Source organism: Phalacrocorax carbo, chromosome 4 (assembly GCF_963921805.1).
Source record: "Phalacrocorax carbo chromosome 4, bPhaCar2.1, whole genome shotgun sequence".
Classification (NCBI taxonomy): domain Eukaryota; kingdom Metazoa; phylum Chordata; class Aves; order Suliformes; family Phalacrocoracidae; genus Phalacrocorax; species Phalacrocorax carbo.
The window spans coordinates 63,787,186-63,809,492 of NC_087516.1; the positions used below are offsets into that span (position 1 = coordinate 63,787,186).

Below are 22,307 nucleotides of genomic sequence, written 5' to 3' on the forward strand. Positions count from 1 at the left end.
ATAATAATGTTCCAGGTTATATCAGGCAATGTTTAATTTGGATCCTATTCTACTATCTTGTTTTTTCTTTAGACGTGTATTTTTTTTTAGTTCCAGTTCTTGCTTCATTTCGTTTTTGCAATATGCTAGGCAACTACAACAGTCAAGTGAAAGAGGGAAAGCAACGGAGTGCATGAATTTATTTGCTTTTTTAGATGTAAATCCTTGTCAAATATACAAAATATAATATTCAATGTATGGCCCTTTCCAGCTCATCACATATGCCAAAGGGAGCATGTATACATTGCCAAAAATGCTAACTCATTCATTTCTCTTTAAAAGCCAGAGACCAGGTAGTCTCCAAAAAAATGAGTACTGAGAGTTGTCACATGGACATTGTTGTGGATCCTGGGAAAGAAAAGGAACTGCATTAGAACCCTTGTAGAGGATGCCTCTAACTTGTCCATGAAGTTTAAAATAAAGAGCACCTGACATGAGTTTATGACTTGGGTTGATACCAGGATGTGCCTCAAACAAAATGCATCCCATATCTCTATCTAAATTGCCTTATTCTTGTCAAAGCTTATAATCTGGAATGGCACAATTTCTCATGAGTGCTACATCCTTAAATTTTTTTTATATAATCAAAATTACAAAAAGCAGGGATTAAACAAAGCAATGTATCTGTTGTGATATCTGGTTTTTGCACTGATCTGAACACTTTCACTAGTGTGCTTTTAGCAGGAAAACTACTTCAAGAAAGGCTAAATTTTAATTTATTTTGAAACTTAATTTTTCTATTTTAACCCAAGTTTAAATAAATTTCTTCTCCAAGTAGAAGTAGTATTTTAATTTCAAACTAGATAAATGCTTGGAATATTACTCTTTTTTGCCCATTAAAGAGTTGACCTCCTTCCACTCCCCTTTGGGGAAATGTGGGGTTTAAAGTGACAGGTAAAACCAGATCATAATCTTAAAACAGTACGATGTTAGCAAATGCCAAAAATGAAATTTTGTTTAAGAAATAAAACTACAATAATGCCCATAGGAAATGGAAAAAGGGATACATTTCCAAAATGACCTAAGATGATTTTGTTTACTTTTGAATTAGCATAAAACATGAATGATACTGGACTAACACAACTTGAAGTGTACTCCAGTATTCTCTGCCTATGGTCATACTAAGCTTATTTCAGGCTATGAGTATTTTGTAGGAGAACGCTGCTTATACAATCGTGCCCACGTATGGTAATGCGCACATAGCTCTATCCACCATCTTGATGCACTTGAAAGTTAAGATAGTGGAAAAGCTACTTCTCTACCCACAACTCCAGATTTTGGCAGGTAGGCATTCTCCTACCACTTTATTTATTGCTGTATTTTCTCCAGTCATTTTTCTTTTAGATTACCTGAGCAAGGCTTCCTAAAGGAAAGTACCAGTCAGAGAAAATGGACAAAAACTTGCCTTTTGGTCCTCCTCTTGGGAATGCTGCCTGCTTCCCTGAGCTCCTCAGTGCTTATGAAACACGTCTGCACCAACTCCTGTGTGCTGATGCTTTTCCACAGCTTCAGCAAAGGACCCGCAGTGTTTCATCTCCTCTTTGCTCCCTTCTCACTTTGAGATGCAGGTGAGGAAAATTCCAACATTTTCCTTGCAAGCAGCAAGGAAAACCTGTGTGAACTTCTGTTGTCTCCGTTGGCACTTCAATGATTTGTGGAAGCAGTAAACCAGTCTTGTGAGATGGGTCACACTATGCAGCTTGACCACTTGAGCTCTTCCTGGTCAGAGATAGCAGCTAATGCACGAAGCACTTGCGTGTCGCTCCCGCTAGTCCTCCCAGAAGATACAATTTTTCTGGCAAGCGCGGCAGCCAGGATTGTAGAGGAGAACGTTATCAAACAGGCTAGGGGGATACAAGTCTGTCTGGGGTCTGAGACATATTTTGAGAGCAGGAAGTAAATTTGCCATTGACAGGCTTTCGAATCTTTCTTGCTTGGTCCTTTCTGTAGCACATGTTGACAAATGAAGTGCTGTCACTCTGAAGTTATTGCAGTGCCTGTGTCATGGGCAAGGGCTGCCTTGTGTAAGGCACCAGTAAGCAAAGGAGAGCAAGGACAGGAACAGTTTGCACATGCTATTGATTACACAAAGAAGAACCAGACTGCTGAAATCCAAGGAAGTGAAGTGTCTAACGCTGATTAGGAATAGGCAGAAATGGGAGATGTTATATTTCATACCAATACAACGCGTAATGTGCAGTTCCCCACAAGGATCTCCTTCCTCCTCAGGAAAATAACTAATGGATTTTGGGAGCTGAGAGGGCTTTTTCTGTCAGAGGGGTGTGAAAGTGCTGCAGAATGGAAGGAAATATGATTGCCACGCGCAGCAGGGAGAAGTGCTACACAATCATGTCAGAGGCCCCGGATCTCAATGGAAGATATTTATAACTCTGCCTCTGAAGAAGATGAAAGTAGTTCTTATGCTGAGAGAGGGAACAAAAAGCGTTACCTAAAAATAAACGTCCCAAGTCAATGCCACCTATTTCTACATTCCCTGTTTCAGAGCTGGCTAAATGAACTATATCGAGAAACATTTGGGTTGTTCAAAGAGTAATAAGGCCATTCTAGAACTGGAATGGCTTTTGCTCTCAAACTCTGCTAATTTATCAGCAGTTTTCTGTACTCTGCAATATCATCTCTCACTGAGTTGAGAAAGGCAATTCAGTCAGCACAAGGATGTTAGCTGATCCAGACAGTGACCAGGGTAAGGTGACTGATGAAAGTGCCCATTAGTTGCACTCCCACATTACCTGATTTAACTCCTGCTAGCCTCCATATGAGCATTACCAGGTTATCCTTTGAGCTGACACTCTCTTCCTGCTTCTGTTTCCACCAGAAAACCCAGAAGGGTTTTCAAGCTGAAGAATGAAAACCACCCCCGACCAGGCTCATTCAAGAATTTCGAAGCACTCTCCAAATGACTTAGCAGAGTTCTCCAAACTCCGGATTTGTAAGCCATGGCACCCACCTGGGGTGCAGAGCCACGCCTGAGTAGGTGGAGCTGGGAAACCTGCTCAGATCTCTCTGTTTGACTATGGAGCAGTCTGTGCTTAGAAGTGGTGCAAAGTAAAAGAAGCAAAACCAAAAAAAAACCAACCTGTAAACAATATACTTTTCTCCTAGTCGCTGTAGACTCAGGAAAGAAATGGCTGACAGTGGATCATTAATGCAGGTCACCTCTACCCTCCTAAGCAACCAGCCCTTCTAGGCTAAGTGAGCCTGATTTGGAGCTTGTTTTCTTTCTCTGAGGAACAGCTGCGCCATAGTGTCCTCTTCCTTCTTTCCTGGTGCAATCCCACAGAACTGCAAGCTGCCCCCTCCTCACAGGTGTGCCTCTGTTGTAGCACCTTAGCATTGGGCCTTCATTTCTAGAAAGGTCTTGACTTCAAGGCCTTTCAAAGGTCGTCATTCTATAAAGCCCTTTCAAAAAGACTGTCCTTAATAACCTCTGCTGGGGGAAAACTGAATTTTAAAGTGGATTTAGAGTCTCCATTTGCAAACTAGCAAACAACCCTGTACGTGCACATCCACCGTAAAGTCAGTCAGAAGAAGAGCTGAATGAGAGAAAAAATTTACAACCCATCTTTTTTAACTCTGCTGTACATTGGAGATGGCTTTTATGCCTCCCCACAGGTTGGGCCCCAGTGAGGTGGACGTTCCTGTCCTGGGTTAGTTCCTGTGCTGCTTTTGCGCTGACGCTGTGTGACCATCACCTGCTGAACAAAGCGACCTATCTTGTTTGCCAGTTAGCTACATGCAGGCAGCCTTAGTTCCCAAAGAGGTAATTTCTTAAAATAAAGGAGAGGCTTCTACTTGGGAAATTAAAAGGGTTCCTCCAGCTGAGATAGCAGAGGGCACACACCAGTAGTTCTGGCTCACCCCAGCAGAGGGCAATGGCAGATGTACATATGCATCTGTCACTGCAGAGCACCCCTACAGTACAAACCAAAGTTCTCTCCTGCCTGTCAGATCTTGCCACAGGCTAGGGAGTCAGTCCATGCTAACAAATGGAATAAAACCTTTCTGGAGCTGAATCAAGGCCCAGCAGAAGATCCGGCAGCACATAACTAGCCAGCAGCACAAACAAAGCTTTCCAGATCTGTCCTGAGTGACAAAAGTCTATCGAATAAGAAAAGGCCTCATCAGGATTTTCATTGTAAGATCAGAAAACACATGTGGTCTGGCCTTCTTGATGTGCTCCTTTAGAGAAAACAGATAAGTGAAACTATATTTCTTCTTTGGCACATCCACAAATGCAAACTGGAAGGACTAAGCTGGATTGGTTAGTGCAGAGGAGGAAAGGGCAAACAGATAAAGTGGAGACACAGACATCAGGAGAAACCCTGGCTGCATTATCTCTGTTCATGGGAACGTTTTAATTTTGAAATCTTAGGGTTAGCCTTAGTGTCCTTTTGAAAGGGGCAGAAAGCAGTTCAGAGCAGAGTTCATTAAATGTACACATACCTAAAAATGAGAGCCACAATTTGAGGGAGTTAAGCCGGACTCTCTTGCATTGGATTTTTGCACTTCTGAGTATGAAACCTTGGACATCTCAATTTGGGGCTGAAAAATGGAAACATCCAGAACCAGCAGCCACTTTAGATAACGCCAGTAAGAGTGTATGTCATGTGCACTGAAATGCAGTGACCATTCATTAATTATGCAGGTGTGCTACAAAAGCACGTAAGAATATCTATTTTGACCAAGGAAGGATGCGAAGAAATGTTTACAAATTCTTTCATGACAATAACCGTAAATAACAAGTAAACAGCGACAGGAGCAACTGGAGCTGTAATATCGCTGTCATTTGTTGTGCGTGCATCAGCAGGCGCTGTGAGGGGAAATGACTGTCGGAGGAGAGAGAAATATGTTGCCAAGCAACACGAGACCCCGGCCGGGGCACCCCCTCCCCTGCCCGGGAGCAGACAAAGCTTCCCAGGCCTCCCGGCTTTAACGTACCACCACTCCGAAAGCAAAGCCGGCATCCGTCAGGGGAGAGTGGATATGGGCGGAGTGAGTGAGCAGGAGAAGGGATGAGAGCAGAGCCTCTAACTGGTGAGGGGAGGCTGGGGAGACCAAGAGAAGAAATGGCAACCATACTGGGGAGGGACAGAGAAAAGAGCTGGGAGGATAGACAGAAGCCAAGCCAGGATGGAGCAGTCGACCTGGGAGTGCGGCTGATCTGACAGTGCTTGGATCAAACCCCCTCCGGCATGGAAGGGCTGGACCTGACTGGGGTTGCCCTGGCTGGGGCGAGAGATGGAGAAGCATGGTAGAAGCAGGATACTCTCCAGGGGTTTTTTTCTTTTCCAAACATGCCCATGTAAACATGGCAGTCACAATACCAACTGCTTGCTTTATTTTTCTTGAGGGATCTGGCATCTAGGTCCCTGCATGCTCTGCAACCTGCCAGATGGGAGGAGGGTGCGGGGCCTGGAATTCAAAGCTCAAAGGTGGAAGCCAGGTATCCGCTCTGCTTCCTGTCTTTGCCATTAACCTCCTCTGTTAGCATGATGAATTCACAACAAGACCTTCAAGTGAATCTCAGGGAATTGGAGATCCCACCTGGTAGGAATTTGGGAGCAGCTGAATGCATAACTACAGCAGGCACCTTGGAAAACTGTCAGGTTTTCAGTTATGACAATGACAGGGGCCGCTAGGTTCCCCTGGTAGCTGGGGTCAAGCAAGCATCTCTCTGACACCAGGAACCAACATTTACCAATAGCATCTCTGAAAAGTTGAAGATGCAGGCAATAAATAATGGCACACAGTTGTGACTATAACTCAAGCCGTGCTGAAGAGCTGGCCATGCTGGAGGGCCTGGCTCGCCAGCTACCTGAGCAAATGCTAAGATCTGCCTTATCGCCTAAAGGCATTGGATAAGGCTGAACATGAGCACCATTTACCTCCTACTTCCTAAGCATAGATGATTTCCACAAAGATGAAATTAAACTTCCTTCTGTATGGATGAAAAGACTCCCTTGAGCTGAAGTGGTTCACTAATTGAAATAGTTCTTTGTCCAAGGTTAGCAAGTTAAAAATAGCGCGTGCTATGTTGTCACAAATCTACAAGGTGTTGTGAAGAGACAGGAGATGTACAACCAACACGTTTTCAAATCTCTTGCTGAATCTCCGTTAATCCCCTGCATTCCAGATATCAGAGCAGTCACGCTGGGCTGGGGATCTCCTTCCAGTTGGTCAATAGCAACAGGAAAATCTTTAAACCTCCTTTTGATCCAGACATAAGTCGTGCAGGATCTGCATCTCACAGAGCAGCCCTCGGTTCTCCCAAGACTAACTGCTGCAAACCGGAGATACCGTATGCAGAGCCAGCGGGACTGCGCGATGCAGGAAGCGTTCTAACGTCTGGAAGCACTGCTGCCTCCCAGCTCCCATCACTTATTAATGAGCTGTTATTTGTTGCTGAAATGCTGCCAATTTGTATTATACAGGCAGTCAGGCAAGATGATCATATTGGTCCACAGCAGCTTCAGCCAGTGAGCGAGGCGCGGAGCGTAAGCCACACGGATTTCCATAGGGTGAAGAATCCGGGAGAGTTGCTTCTAATCTTCAGGCACAATCACATGCACTGACAAAAGAAATGTGACTTTGCCAAACTCTCTCCTCAGACATTATGTGGCTGCAAGGCCCACCACATCCCGTCTCCAGGCTGGTAGCTTTTGCAGCACACATTCAATCTCTCACAAGGAAAGTCAAAAGAAAGAATGGGAAATAGCTTTGTATACCGCATTTCCTCCTCCTCTTCTGCTGGATGGGAGAGGCGAGGTTTGCAGGATTCCCTTCTTCTGTTAGGTTGTACCTCTTCTCTGGAGCTTTTCCACTTCTTCCAGAAACATTCAGGTCAGGAGGAGGTGGAGGAGGTCTGAGATATGGGAGGCGAGGAATATTCGGCCTCTACTGAGTTGTATGTCCCAGGTATTCCCTGACCACCATATAGACACAGCTTTTTCACATGGCAGTGCAAATGTGCTTGTGTGTGCACCATTTTCCTGAGCGGGTTCTGATAATCTCTCCCAAGCCATTGCACTTCTGAGCTCCTTAAAGTTGAGAACAAGGGAAGATATTTCAAGAAAAAAACCCACTTTTTTAACAGAAAAGCACCATTTTAACAAAAAACAACCACACACTGTAATTACATGAAGGTACTTCTTATAATAACCTAGACTCCTCTTTTTGCTGCTACTTTGAAAGCCTGCTATGATTACAATGGGATATTATACAAGCCTGGCACAGTTTGTGTTTTATGAACATATGTAAAAATATATTATGCTCTATCTCAGTCCAGAATTGCATCCCAGATAAGTTCTTGCAATGTCCAAGGTGAAAAAAAATGTAATGATGCCCAAAAGCCATAAGGAAATCCAAAAGGCCTGTGGGCACGCAGGAATTTATGTGCACATAGCAACTCACATTAACACTGACGGGAGTTAAAGCACATCAATCTTTTGTGCACCCAGATGAGAACACCAGGAACCAATTCTTTCCTGACTTATATCCAATATTGATGGAGGTGACATAAGGCTGCAGAAGGTGCAGATGGGGGAAGAATCCAAACCTCTGGCTACTACTCTATTTAATCCTTTTAAATCTGCTCTGCCACCACCATCAAAAATAGTCTGATCTCATGCCACCAGTGTCCAGGGGATGGGAGTGGAAAATGAGGATCTGTTTTATCATTTGGTAACTCTGCCACAAAGCAGGGAACTCTGAACAACCAGGCCCTAAAATGAACTGCATAAAATGGGCTGTTCATCCTTCCTCTGAGGCCGCGTGCAGAGTATATATGAAATAAGAGCAGACATGGGTTACAACTGGTATTTAGGAGGCAGAAATAGGAACATTCTTAGGAATAAATGTATTTTCTTCCTCTTTCACCTGTTTCATAGTTTTGATAAATTTAAAGCCTGAACATGACCCAGTGCCACACAGGACCACGTTCTTTGTAATATATTGTTGAAAAGCAGAGTAAATTAATAAACCGCAGAGCTCACTACTGTTACTGCTCTAGCTAAACTACTTTTGATACGTAAGCTAGCCTCATACATTGTAATAGTTATGATTTACCCTGTAAACGTTTGCAGTGAAATATATGAGAGTTCAGATATGTTTTCCCTTCCAGGCAGGGGAGCTTCTCTGTTCTTCAGAGCCTGTCTCCTAGAGGTGTTTAAAATTAAAAGGTGCTGCACTGCCACTTGTGACTGGCCTTTAAGAAGTTACACCCCTGCAAAGACTGAATGCTGCCCTTTGCAAAGCTCTTTTCAGCCCTCCCAGAGACAAAAACTGAGCAGCTTTGACAGTGTAACTCCATTAAAAAAAGCTTATTTGATCAGTCTGGTTTCACATTTTAAATGCTTTTGGTCTCACTACCCCAACCATCTGCTCTCTTGTGACAGCAGCTCTGCCACCCTGCTGGGATTTGCCTTTGCTGCTGGTCAACAGGAGCTTCTCTACAGAGAGAAGAGCCAGCCTCTTTGGGAAGGTCTACCAGGGACACACAGGTCAGCCAGATGCAGGACAACTTATTTGCCTTAAATCCCAGGGCTATTCAGACCCCCAGCTCTGATATACAGCTGCTGTGTGAAACTAGCAAGTCCCATCCCATGCCTCAGTTTCCACTGTTTGTAAATGACGGTTAGAGAAACTTGTTTTCCCTGTAGAGCACACATACAAAGTATGGCGCAGGAATAAAATCCACTGCTTCTAAATGGGAAACACCTAAGTCTGGTAAGATACCGCCAGTATCTCTGAGTTTATGCTACATTTCGCTGCTCAGAGCCTCTCTTGTTTTGGAGACAGCTTTGGACAACTGCAGAAAACACATGCGTTTACAACAGCAGAGATAAGCAAAGCACATATGAAATACACACAAGTGAAGGAAATTAAAAATCAAATTACATTCATCAGGAGCAAGCTGAGAAATAAGCCACAGACAAGCTGTCAAAATGTCCTAACGTAACTGGAGAAATCACTTGGTTGATCTTGGCATCTGTTTATATATTGGGGCTTACACTCATCATAAAAGCTCTGGGCATCTGAAGTACTACTGTATATCCACAATCATAAATAAACCCAGCCATGTTTTGTGTGTGATCTGACTTCCTATTCTGGGTTACACAGTGAGGAAGCGTAACACCAGGTCATGTTGCCTGTGGACTACATATGACCTTGCATTATAAATCTTTAGGCAACTACAAACTCTCTGCTACCAGTGGAAAGTGAATAGTTTTAAGCAGACTCCATCTCAGCCGTAATGGCCATGTAACTTATATATCTGTGGATTTAGCCCCCTGCCTTAGATTGTATTCCTGCCTACTTTAAAGTCAATCTTTCTTGGACTTTGCATGTCCATTACCATTTTGAAATTCACATCCTTTGAATAAAGTCAGAAAAACCCCCATGACTTCAGTGTCAGCTGGCCTTAAAATATTTAGACCTTGTGGCTTTAACTTTTCAAATGACCGGCTGTGTCAGAGTTTTCCTTCACTTCCCTATATCAGCAGGGTGACAATGTTTTGAACACTTCTGAGCCAGCCCCTAAAAACATAGAGAAACTATGTGGTCTGAAAGCCGACCCATACTACAACACGAACTGCAATTAGAGCGCATAAATCAGCAGTTAAAGAGTTACTAAGCACAAACATCCAGCTAGTGTTATTACAGTATATCTACCCTTCCAATCTTCAGAAAGAACAATATGCTGAATTAATACCCAAGAAATATCCTTTTAAAATTTGGCAAGGTAAAATAACTGATTTAAAGTCCTTTTTATGTTAGCCTTTAAAATTAGCAAATTTTCCTAAAGTCAACGAAATATCCCACTTTAACATCAGCTGGAGACAAAGGGGATAGATAATCCTGGAGCCAAAACAAACATTACGCTGGTTTTGTTCCAGTGGTCTTATGGAATCATAAAGGCTAATGACATTAAGCTTCCTGTTAGTTAGGGCTAGCTGATGAAAAATGTTCCCTGAGAGAATCTCTGCCAGTTTTAGGACTAGGCATAAGCTATAGGAAGTGTACTCCAGGCAGTAAAATGAGGGAAGGTCTTTCTTTCTTTCTCCGTTGTTTTACCCTTTGAACTATCCTGAACAATTCCTTCCTGCATGCTGACTACTTGTAACGTGGCTGTCGTGTCATCCGTCAGAGCCCAAGTTGTACATGTTCCGCAACACCCGTAAATCAAGTGCAGGGACAGTACAAAGCTCTGCTCCCCCCTCACATCTCCTGCACCTGCTGCTTTCAAGTGGTGCTGCTAGTGATGGATGCAGACCTCACCGCCCTGCACCCTGTGCAAACACAGAACAAAAAGTCTTCGCCCCCAAAGAGGTTGCAACTGAAATCTAAGACATAAAAGAACAGCTGAATCCACAGAGGCGGGAAAGGCTGGTTTTGTTCTCTCTGCGCTTTCACGCAGGCAAGAGGCAGGCAGGGCTGGCTGACTGTATTTGACCTTTTTCAGGAATGAAAAATGGCCGTAATTTTGCACTCTTGTTTTAAAAAGATGGGCAGTTTTATTTCCAGGGCAGACCTTTGTTGCAATGCTGAAAAACACTATAATTCTCCCTCCCGTTGTTTTTCCGTATTGCTCACTCAAGCTCTCTCTCCTATACACACATCCTGCTCGCACACGGAAGCTGCTGGGAACATGGCTGGTGGTTTCATTTTGCTTGCCGCTGTCTCTCTTCTTTCCACCTTCCAGCAATGTAAGATCTGTGGGGTTACGTGGCTGGGGCGTGGGGTTCCACCAGTTATGAAGTACTGGAAATTATTTTATGATAAACTGGCTACTGTGTAACTTTAATTTCTGATAACTCCTAAGATTTTTTTCTCACCGGAGCATTGTTTACCCTCTCTGTAGTCTGACAGGGAGTTGGCGCAGTGGGGCACATTACTTTTCCCTGTGGGAGAAACTAATTTGTTTTCAATTCTATTTTGTTTGCTGACTTTTTGGAATCGTACTATTATGAGAGCTTGTAACTAGCTGTAAAGTTACCCCAAAGCCACATTGTGTCTTGGTTTCAATTCTTATTTAGGCACCTCTACAATAGAAAACCTCCAAAGTGAGAGTAAATTTGTGAAATGAAATACACCAATGCTGGACTGAAAGTGCTGTAAAAATTTTTTCCTGAAATAGAGATATATACTAAGTATCTGAAATGAAAGAAGACAGCAAACCTTTACACCAGGCAGCAATAATATGAGATATTCCATAGTATGCCCTCATCATTACATTTCTTTAAGATCTAAATGGATTTATTTTATCCCCTGATGATGTGCCTCTGAGAATCAAGGACTAGGGAAAGAAGTGGGCAAGTCTGAGACACCCTTTTTGCTGTGTATCAGTCTAAAACTGCAGCAGCATTTTTAATGCTTGTCATTATTTTCTTTGAAATATGTTGATTCATGTAGTTGTGTTTACACCAGAAAACAAGATACGTTTTGAAGGCATTTGTGCTATACTAGCATGAGATTAAGTGCAGGTTAAAACTAATTACTCTGCCTTTTTTTTTCAAATATCTGTAGCACTGCCAACTTATCTAGCAGCCTATCTATGTGGCTTGATTGTTTGTTTCTTCTCAAAGCTTCAACTACTGAAATAACATTTTTACCCGGCAGAAAAAAAGCTTGAGAATGTGACCTTTCCATGTTAAAAAAAGCCCAAAGCCACAGAAGGCAAATAAAAAGCACCTAAAATTTACGGCCTCTTTTTCTGTCATCAGATCAGCTACAACATACCCTTGTGATCTTCACAGAACATTTCTCTCTGGTGGCAATATTTACCAACAACTTCTCTGAAAGTTCAACTTGCCTGCATTGATTTTTAATGTAGAAGTGTGAAGGATTAAAAAAAACCCAAACTAACAAGATCCAGAAAAGTACTGCGTTTTGAAAACTCAAGGAATTGTACAGATACTGAAACTGCGAAGGGAGGACGAAAATACCTATGTTATTCCTTGTGATGATTAATCCATATTAGTTAATCTTAGTTAAAATCACAGAAAAGATAAGATAACCTGGGTTTTATTTACAATGGCAGTCTGACACCAAGCCCAAAGAGAAACCTGTGTAAGAATCTGATCTGCCGATCTGATCTAAGTCATCACCACTTGGCTTACTTTCAGCATGCTTTCTAGCATGGGTGCACCAACACAGATTAGTTTACAGGAGTTCAAATGTATGTTGTGAAACCGGCACCGTAAGCATGTGTTATAACCAGTTCATGCAAGGAGGGTAGCCCAGCATGAGACCGCTTGCTGTGAACAAAATACAACATACACAGCTCGGTGCTCTGTTTGCTCTTCTGTTTATTCTGCTGAGCCTCCCAGTCCTGCGTTAGGAAGGTGCTAATGGGCAATACAACCTCCCTGAAGCAGTGCTGGAAGTCAGGTTTCACTCAGCAATCATCAGAGGTACATTTAGTGTCTCAGAACCATGAGTTATTCAAAGAATCAGGTCAGTCGAAGATTAAGCTGTGCAAGAAATGCTCTAGGGTAGAAAGAAAGAGCAGAAACAGTGCAGGAAGTGGTTTCCAGTCATGAATCCAGTTTTAAACGGGTAAGATTTGCTTGAGAGATTAGTGTTTTGTAGACTGATGGGAAAACAAGGGAATCCAATGAAAGGACCGAGTGAATCCCAGTCATCGATATAGGAGAGAACGGTTTGGACAGGAGTCCCGCTTCTCCTCTATTTTGAAGAACCTCTCTGAACTAGCACCTTTTGAAATCACTGTAAGTAATTCCAGGACCCAGCAAGGCATTAAAGAGCACTTGATTTATGTTTTTAAAGGTTGTTAGCCCAGGCCATGCAAATTAACATGCGCTATCATACACTGCAATACAGGTAGCAGCTTCTCTACAGGCTTTTTAACACACATAAAATGTTTGAGAGTAATGTTACTTGAAAGGCTGCTTTGTCCCATATTTTCAGGGTAAAGATATTAACTCAGTAACCATAAATGCCACCTGAAGATGAAAGCAAAAAAAGGCAAACAAAGGCAAGTCAAGCATACTTTGTAACTACCTCAGTCGTGTAATTTAGCCTGCTAGAATTGAACAACTGGATCCAGGGGGAAGAAAAGGCTATTAAAATCTTTACTCCTGCTGCAATGCTTTCTGGAGTCCTCATGACAGCACCTCCAGTGGGTGAGGCAGAAGAGCTCTCCCATTGCTTTATTATTTACTTCAGCCCTTGTTAAACCATAATCACAAAACTTAAATTCGGAGTTACATTGCCACTTTCCATTCACCACAAAGGAGCTAAAAGGAAAGTCCTATGCAATTAACAAAAAATATAGTAATTATTCCTCTCCTGAGCTCTTTTCGAGTCCCTGGTTGGCACCTGTCTTGTTCTGCACACTGGGCTCACCTTTGCTTTTAAGGCGGCAGATGTGATTCTAGTTCTCCCATTACGCAGTGCCACAGCTTGGTTTTCATCAGCATATAAAAGCCCACCTGTCCCTAACTGAAGCAAAGTTCCCATCAATCACAGCGGAAGCCACTAAAGAAGTGGCTGGTCAGCCGTACTGTCGTGCTAGCGCAACCTGTTTCTGCATATTGTTAGCCAGAGTCTCCCGTGTGCAAACCACATGCAGATGTGCCCCTCAGACTAGAGCCTTGCTGACCAAGCAATACCAAGGGCAAATCGCGTTAGAGCTGAGGCCAGGGTTATACCATAGCCTTGACGAGTCGCTTTGGTTGATTGTACTGAACAAACAAGAACACTTTGGCCCCTACAGTGCCTTAATCTTACTACCCCCAGTAAGTTTATTTTGTCCAGCATCCGTTCAAGGCTCTTTTCTAACTGATTTGGATGCAATGAGCCGCCTTGGCTTGCCTTAGTTCCTCAGTAGAGAAAAACCTGGTCCTAGACTGGTTGTAAGCGTGAATGGCTCCGTGCGGCCAGAAAACGAGGAGTGCACTGCTGGCTAAAATGCCATTGCACAAAATGCTATGGCTCCCCTACCACTTTGACTGATAAGCCAGGCAGGATTTGCCAGCACATAGCATTTGTAATAAGAAATAGATAATTTTGAGGGCAACAGAAGTTAAAAAGCAACTTTTCAGTTAAGTTTTCCAGGAAAATATTTCTCAGAGGTAATTCTTATGCTTCCACAAGCTTCAGTCTCCCTGAACCATGTTCCCTAAACCCTCCCCGCTACCATTCTTCCCTTCTGAAAGGGCTGCAAGGTGGCAAATAACGGATGAATCACCAGGCATGACAAGAGATGCGTGGGTGGGAGTGGAGGACGTCTTGCTGGATGGAAATACAATGAAAGGTCCTGTAAGCCTGCCTTACAGAGAGATAGCTGAGATGCTCTGACTAGTCTCTGGAGAGAAAGGTTAAGGGGTCAGTTGAACATAGCCCATAATTCCTTATATGGGGAGAAGACAGATGGGGAAATGCTTTTTTGGGAAAAGGCTTTGGCCACAAGGCTAAGACATAGGAGGTGCACAGGGCAGCACCACTAATATCTCTAGCCGTATCTTAATGCCGCTGCTCCCAGAAGGGAGGACAGAAGGTATGCTCAAGGATTGCCCCTTAGACAAATTTTTTTTAGTGAACTCAGGTAGGTGCCTGGTTTCTGGATCCAGGTAAAGTTTAGGCACAAGGTAGATTGTGAGCTTCTCACACAGGGTGGCTACAACATGGCCAGCAAAATAACTCTACGTAACCAGACAGTTTTAAAGTCAAGCACAGTGATTCCCAATAGCTCTGCTGCATACAGAAAATTGCTGTCCATGTATTGCCTTTTGTCCTTTTGAGCCTCTGTTCAACTTTTAGGGGAAGACTTCTGCAATGAGGACATCAGTAAAATGAGGTACACACATATACATGTCAGAAGCGATCCTAGAAATACAGGTTAGAAGTGCAGATATAGTGTTTGATTGTTTTGGGGTTTTTTGATAAGTAACTGATATTTAGTCACTGTACAGTAAGTAATCTATCTTTCTCATGGCACTGCATCAGTTCTTAAGAAATGCTTTTTACAAGACAGGTGAGTACTATCAGCTCCAATCAGTGGGGGTGGAAACAGTGCGGGTCCTCCAACAGATAGGTCTCAGAGCTCTCCAGCAGATGAGATGGAGAGCAGGGAACAGGCTACAGCCTTCCCAGTTGCAGCTCTCTGCTCTTTCCTACACACTGAACTTTGAGAGTCTGAGGCAATAACAACAGATGGAAAATTATGTGCTATAAGATATGGATAAATAACTTTGAAAAGGTGGCTACCAGATTTTGATTTCCAAAGACTGTAATGCTGCCCCATACTCCAAAGCATCGTAGCTCTTAGTGTTACTAAAACAATGACCATATGCTATTCAAGCGAGTAGGGAAGTGACCTCGTTCAGGGCAATTTGGTTACTGAGATACTGCTAAGAGGCAGTACGCTGCCACTGCCTAGACTGCTTCTAGGCTGTGCAGTTCTAGGATTCAGATGAGGTGGAAGGATATTTAAGTCATAGCTAGTGTAGCTAGTGCAAAAAGATAATTAATATATTTCTGAAATAGCAATTTTTCGCCTTCCTCATGAGTAAGTCACTCTTGAAGATAAGATCTAAACTTTTGTAGGGAAAAACTAGTTTATATAATGTAACTCTCTTTCCTTCAAACAAAATGGAAAGAGCTGAAGAACAATGATCTCTATTTTAAAAATTACTGATGTTTTAGGGATGCAACAGAGCCGAGGAACTGTGTAATTCGTGAGCCCTTATTTTTGCTTACAGGTCATTTTGCTTGGCTGGTGGGAAAATCAAGAATGAAGTACAAGGTCATGCCCCCAGCTGTCACTGGAGCTCCAGAATTTGACAGAACATTTCGTGCACAGTAAGTCTAAAGATCATTAGGATGGTGGCAATAAATAACAATTCAGTCCAGAAGAGAAGCAAAACCATTATCTTAAAATGTTACCTTTTCTTTGCATACTTTGCTCAAAAAAAACCAACCCCAAACCAAAGGATCACTTTTCAAATGGTTCAGCTCTTATTTTAATGATAATGAGGTAAGTTCAGCTCATTTAAAACCATCACTGCTCAAATTCTGATCAAACTAGGCAATCAGATTCCCCAAACCTAAGTAGGGGCTGAGAGCTGATTGGCTCTAACTTAGAGAATTTCCCTGTTCTGGATGTTGCAAGCTGTGCTGTCAGTTCTTGGACTGTGGCTAACACCAAACACATGGAAGACAAGAGCACAGAAAACCACTGTCTTCACAGTCAATAACGGTGGAATAGCCCATCTAAGAAGACAGCATTTTCCTAAAGGGCTTCAGTTTGTGATTAACTAATGATCCTGTGCAAAAGTAGCTATATTTATTTTGAACAATCCCATCTGCTGTATCTGTAGTTGTAGTGGATAAAAACAATGAGATATAGAATACATCAGACAACATATTAGGTCACAGAATATGTTAGATATAGAAGGATGCCTAATTTGTTAAAAAGAAATTCATTCAGAACAAGCAAGACAAGATATCCCAAGAAAATATTGGTGGGAAAACTGATGAAGCCCACAAATAAAGATGTTATGATCCTCACCATGAGAAAATCTATCATGTTCTGTCTGTGCCTGACAGCACCTCATAAAGGCAGTTGGCCTCAGCAGGGCAATCCAAGCTGCCTACGCACTGCTTTATGCTTCCTCTTGCAGTCCCGGGAACGCTGACCCACAAAACTTGCATACCGGCTATGGAGATAAGTGAGTAACATCACATCCAAGCGCTGCAATTCCTGCCTCTCTCTGCTGCGCAGGCACTTGATTTAGGATTATTTGTCCTCTTTTTTTCCATGTAGTTGGGATCCAGATCCTTGTCTAAGTTAAAATACCAAGCAAATATTTTAAATAATTTGTATTTGAGATTACAAAGAAGAGAACTTTTAAGACTGCCTAATGCTGGCTTGACTGTGCTCCCACTGGATTCGATAGCATTAACTTTAGTGGCAACTAAATGAGGCCAGAACCGATTCTCCTTGAAAACTCCACCCATAGTTCTTTTCCTCTCCAGACTAATGGTGTTTCAAATTTTTTTCTGCAGACAAAACTGTGTGGAGTTTTACCCAATATTCTTGACTGTCCTCTGGACTGCAGGATGGTTTTTTAATCAAGGTAAATACTTTTCATTTTTATCTTGGACTGAGAAGTTTTACATAACTTTTTAGAACACTTCAGTTTTATCAGGAGGTAAATGACTGTAGACATCTTTTCCCCTTCTTTTAATTGCATTACCATGGCATAGCCTTCATAGAAGAACGCTCAGTGACACGGAACTCCCAACTTAGTCATGGCATTTCACAAAGCCCCACCAGCTTTCACTTCTCTCTACAAACCAAGGAGCCAGTACATGGCACATTTATCATACATTCAGTGGATTTGTGCAGTGCATCATTCAGAAAAGCAGCTTCCAGATGCTTTCCACCAACAATTATTTGCACAGGGCATCACGCATAGCTATTGTCCCTGGGGAGGAGGCAGCCTGAAAAGACTCAGGTCAGAGCACTCACACTTGTGGCAGGACCCTTGGCTGATGGAGACAGAGCTCAAGCCAGCAAACCTTTGGGTTTTTATGTCCCAGATGAGTGACACCACCTCTGGGCTATGACTTGTTTGTTCTGGGCTGTAGCACTGAAGCACAGTCATAACAGTGGCATCTCCAGCCACAGATATTGTACTTCAGGTATGCAGCAGGGAGTCGGGAAAATGTATTTTGTTTTCTCAGCCACAAAGCAGGGGGGCAGTTTTGGTCAAATGTTCTGAACTCAGATGCCACAGAGCTTTCCTACCTCTCACTCTGTTGGACTTTCCAAGGTGGGTCCGTGATGTCTCCTAGCAGTGATGGGATGGGCTCTCGTAGAGCTAGAACTTGTGACAGAGCGTAATTTTTGACCTCTGCTTCATTAACCCTTCCCCAGGGGACGTTTTAGAAGCATGAAGTGTGTGGGCTGGAAAGGGATAACTAGATCATGCCCACTATACCTTTTCTTCCTGAACGACTAGCTTTCTTCTCCATTTTCTCTGTTTGCTCCAAAAGAGTAATATTGTTTTGGGGCTCTCTTATAGCCATCTCCACTGCAAATCCAATGTAAATCCAAAGTAGCACCACTTAAGTCAGCAAATTAGATATGAGATAGATAGACATTTGAATAGAGGAAAACCCCAGTTGCTAACCAGCAGCACAAACATGTGCTGTCATATGTAAGAAAAGAAGGATTATGTTAACCTCCTCTTTAAGTAATTTTTTTCAGCTGAGTATCTCCCATAGGTATGTTTACATGAGTTAATCCAGAACACAGTAAAAGCTGTTCTCTGTAATACTCACTCGCACAGTTTGAAAGAACACAAAATTATCCAGCTTAGTCCTGGATAATACGACTGACCTACACACCCTGCTCCATCTATCAAATGGAGGTGACTTTATACTCTTCCCACAGGGAGGTCAGAAAGCTAACTTCACTACAGCTTTCTCTCATGTCCTTGGATAAAAGCTGCTATATAAATGCAAAGCAGGTTATTAACAACATAAATAAGATTCTCTTTCCAAAACAAACACTCCCCTTTAGCATGAACTTCCATAACAATACAAAATGACAGCGCAGGGTCAAGCCACAGTGCTCCAACCCACTATCCTGCCTCTGGGATAACCACCAAACTGGGGGGGCTACAGCCCAACACCCAGCCCTATCTGTAAACCCATATCAAGACCCTCCTGTAGTGAATGTTTAAGAATACATATATCTCTCTTGAATGATTTTTCCCAAGAATTCCTAGGGTCTGGGTAGCCATGAAAATCCCCAGAGCTATACAACTAGAAAACATAACTAAAGGGTCTGCGATCCTCATTTTTTAGTTTTCTAACTTTTTTTTTTTCTTTTTTCCCCTATTAATCTTTTTTTGATTAGAATTAGCTTCCTTTCTGGGTGTGTTGTACGTGGTCACCCGCTACAAGTACTTCTATGGTTACGTACAGTCTGTGAAAGGAAGGTAAGGAGTTACCAACTGAATGCAGGTTAAAAGCTCCGGGCTGTGGTCTGAAGCTGGGCTGAGAGCCAAGGACTGGCAGTGAAAAGTGACTATAATTGAATGCAACATGTGTAAAGTGTCAGCAAGAGGTCTGAAGCGGAAACCCTCAGGGAAGAGGGCTGGCTGTTACAGCAGAAGCCTAGGTTAAGATGTGCATGTGCTACAGGTCACGAGAGAGAAGAGGTTTGATGCTCACCTTGTGGGTGCCTGCTTTGTACTGAGCATATTTGCAGCCAGACTCGGAGAGGTCTGAAAACAGAAACACAGATTTGCAGCTCAGGACTGCTGTAGGGTGGGAGACTGCTCAGGCAAGGCTCGCACAGTGCCTGCCTGTCTGCTATTTTCATTTTTCTTCAGGTTGTCACATTAAGACCTTTACTGTAGCCATACAAAGTGCACTAAAGGAATCAAGCAAATCTGGCCTTGTAGGCTGATGAGCTTTCACCAAACAGTTAAGAGAACACAGCTTCAGATAAACACATGTTACCGGCTGTTAAGAGCAGAGCATCTCGTAACATGAATTCTGCTTCAACAAACATGCCCACTGACAAAACTCCCTGCCACTATAAACACTCAAACGCACAGTTTACTTCTTGTTTCACTGAAGCTGCTGCACTATTTTCTGTGTCCTGACCTAAGGCTCCTCTTTCAGCATACATAGCAGTCATAAAAAGAAAATAGCATGATATACACTTGTCAGAAAATTAAAAGACTTGGGATGTATATTTCTGGAGGAGGCTACAAAACAATCAGACTATTTTGTAGTGAATAATCCTGCAGCAGCAAAAGACTGTACTACAGGGCTATTTTCCATAGCTTGTTTTCTGGTATCACCGTTCTCCTTCACACTACAGTCTCTACCAATCCTTTACCCTCTTTGGAAGAGCTGTTGCTTAAGGGAAGGGAGAGGCTATGCATTCCTGAGCAAATATATGAAGATAATTTTATATTTCCCAATAAGAGATGCAATAATTCAAATGATGCAATGAACACCAACCAGAAGACTAGCAACTGTTAAGGAAGTTTGGGGAGCAAAACCATCTAGATAAATGAACACAAAAAGCATAATAGACTTTTCTTTAATCAACAAACTAAGAAGTCCTTTTTTCAAGAAATCTTTCCCAGGCTTTACTTCAGTACTCTTAGACCAATAGATTCAGCCTCTCAAGGAAGCCTAAGAACAGTGGCTGGCTTCGCTGTTAGACAGAGCTTTACACTCTAGTGAGACTCTCATTTCCTTGCATTGAACAGAGGATGCAAGAGTCAGCCTGGGAGCCCTAGAAATGGCTTTGCTTACAAGGCCTGCCTCTGCAGGGCTGGCTGGTGCTAACCTCCAGCGGATGCTTCAGCTAGCAGCAGGTCAGCACAGGTCAGGCACGCAGAACCCAGCCCCAAAACATACAAAATGCCTCCAGCAGCCCTAGTAGCAAGAAGGTAATTAGTCTTCACACAGATTCTTAACCATAATCACTGACTGCAGCTGTGCTAGTTATAAAGACAGACCTGGTCCACATGCTCAAAGGGCTGGTTACAAGACATACACGTGCACTTGACTACGGGAAGTGCAGTTCAGATTTGCCTAGGCTGGATTTTTTTAAGAACACTACAGGAACATGTACCTTCTACTCAGTTTCTGTGCTGGAGAGGCCTTTGCAAGTGAGCTGTACCCTTCACCCTTCCCTCCAGCTGGCTCTGACAGATACTTAAGGGGCTCAGCTAAAGACTTCTCATGCTTTCCTGAAACTGAGGAAATCTCATACTTCAAAATTTTGAAATCCACATCTAGACGTGGCACGCAGAAAGGCTACTTGTATCAAGTCTTTAGGCACCAGTGAGATTCTCAGGCTCCCCGCACCCCCAGTGGTGCCCGAGCACCTAAATTCTTCAGCTTCTGTGGGTATGGGGATAGCTAGCTGTAAATCGAAGGCTGACAAGTTCCTCAGACCTCCCTCCAATGCTGATGTGATGGGATTCTCCAGAGAAACCTTTTGTTGCTTGCTTTGTCAGCAGAAGCCAACCCAGCAGCAACTCCCAGCATATACATGTCAGGCCAGATTCTGCTCCAAGGCCACTGAGAACAGCCCCAGGAGAGCATGCACGGAGGGCTCACATGTGCCCCAAAAGTGAGCTCTGTGTTCCAGAGCTGAAGGGCTCTCCCACCCTCTTCTGAGGGAGCTTTCCATTTTGTACCAATAAAATAACCCGATCCTCTCCCATCCTCAGCAAGTGCCCTAATTGCTGATTTTTTAGGATCAACACACTTCCTTTCTGGGCCAAAAATCCATCTCCAAGTCAAAGTGAGAACCAGCAGCAGACCTCCCAGCTCAGTGGAGAGTACCTCCCAACAGAGGTGGATGTAAGAGACAGGCACACCTCTCCCGCAGCCCCAAAGGCTTCCCTCCCACGCTCCGACACCTAGAGTGGCAGTGAGGTGCTCAAGCTTGTCTGAGGCTTTACCTACAGGCCTTTGTGTCACGGGATGAGGTAGCTTCATCCTGAAGCAAGCTCCTAACTTCCACATGAGTATTTAGAAAGACCACAGAGAGTTTTCCTACAGAGAGGATATTAGGAATCTCTCTTCTCCCTAGCAAAAGTCATGTGTGTGAATGGTTTATTACCAAGTGTGTGAATGGTTTATTACCAAAACACCCAAGGTAGCGTTGCAGCAGTGATCCTTTCTGATTCCACACACGTCTTCTTAACTGGTGTGGACAAGCAGTTTCACTGTAAACACACCATGTACAGCTAGTAAGAGTATTTTTCTGCTTTCCACTTCTAGGTTAACAGGTTTTCATTTGAATTTGATAATTTTGATGTGCTTGATAACGCTGGGTACAGCTGGGATTGTTAACAGCGTTCTGGATGAATACCTGGACTTCAGCATTAGGAAGAAACTACGGAAATTGTTCTGAAGAGTGCTTTTTTAAAAAAATAAATTAATAACGTGGATGCTTTCCCTGAACACCAAAAAGATTATAAGCTGCACGTGAATAAAGCATCAGAGATCTTTACTAACAGCCCACTGCAATGTAAAATGCATGTTTGTCCTGAGCTGGTTTTGGTTTCTCCTTTCCCTACACTCTTGAAAAAGAGTCAGTAAGACAGAATGTCACATCTGCATTTGCAATTAAACGTTCTGTTTTCCCACACAGTATTGTAAACCCTAAACAAATTACATAAAACTAAAACCGTTATTAAGTAATTTAGTTGCAACTGGCACTGCAAGCATCAGCCCAT

General features: G+C 43.0%; 1 protein-coding gene across 1 annotated transcript; it reads left to right on the forward strand.

Moving 5' to 3' along the window:
* Positions 1 to 10,657: 10,657 nt before the first annotated feature.
* MGST2 (microsomal glutathione S-transferase 2) lies at positions 10,658 to 22,087 on the forward strand. The gene is made up of 5 exons (XM_009509739.2): positions 10,658 to 10,763; positions 15,783 to 15,882; positions 17,089 to 17,159; positions 18,950 to 19,031; positions 21,850 to 22,087. The coding sequence occupies exons 1-5, from the start codon at positions 10,706 to 10,708 to the stop codon at positions 21,980 to 21,982; spliced, it is 444 nt and encodes a 147-aa protein (XP_009508034.1). The 5' UTR covers positions 10,658 to 10,705; the 3' UTR covers positions 21,983 to 22,087.
* Positions 22,088 to 22,307: the final 220 nt, after the last annotated feature.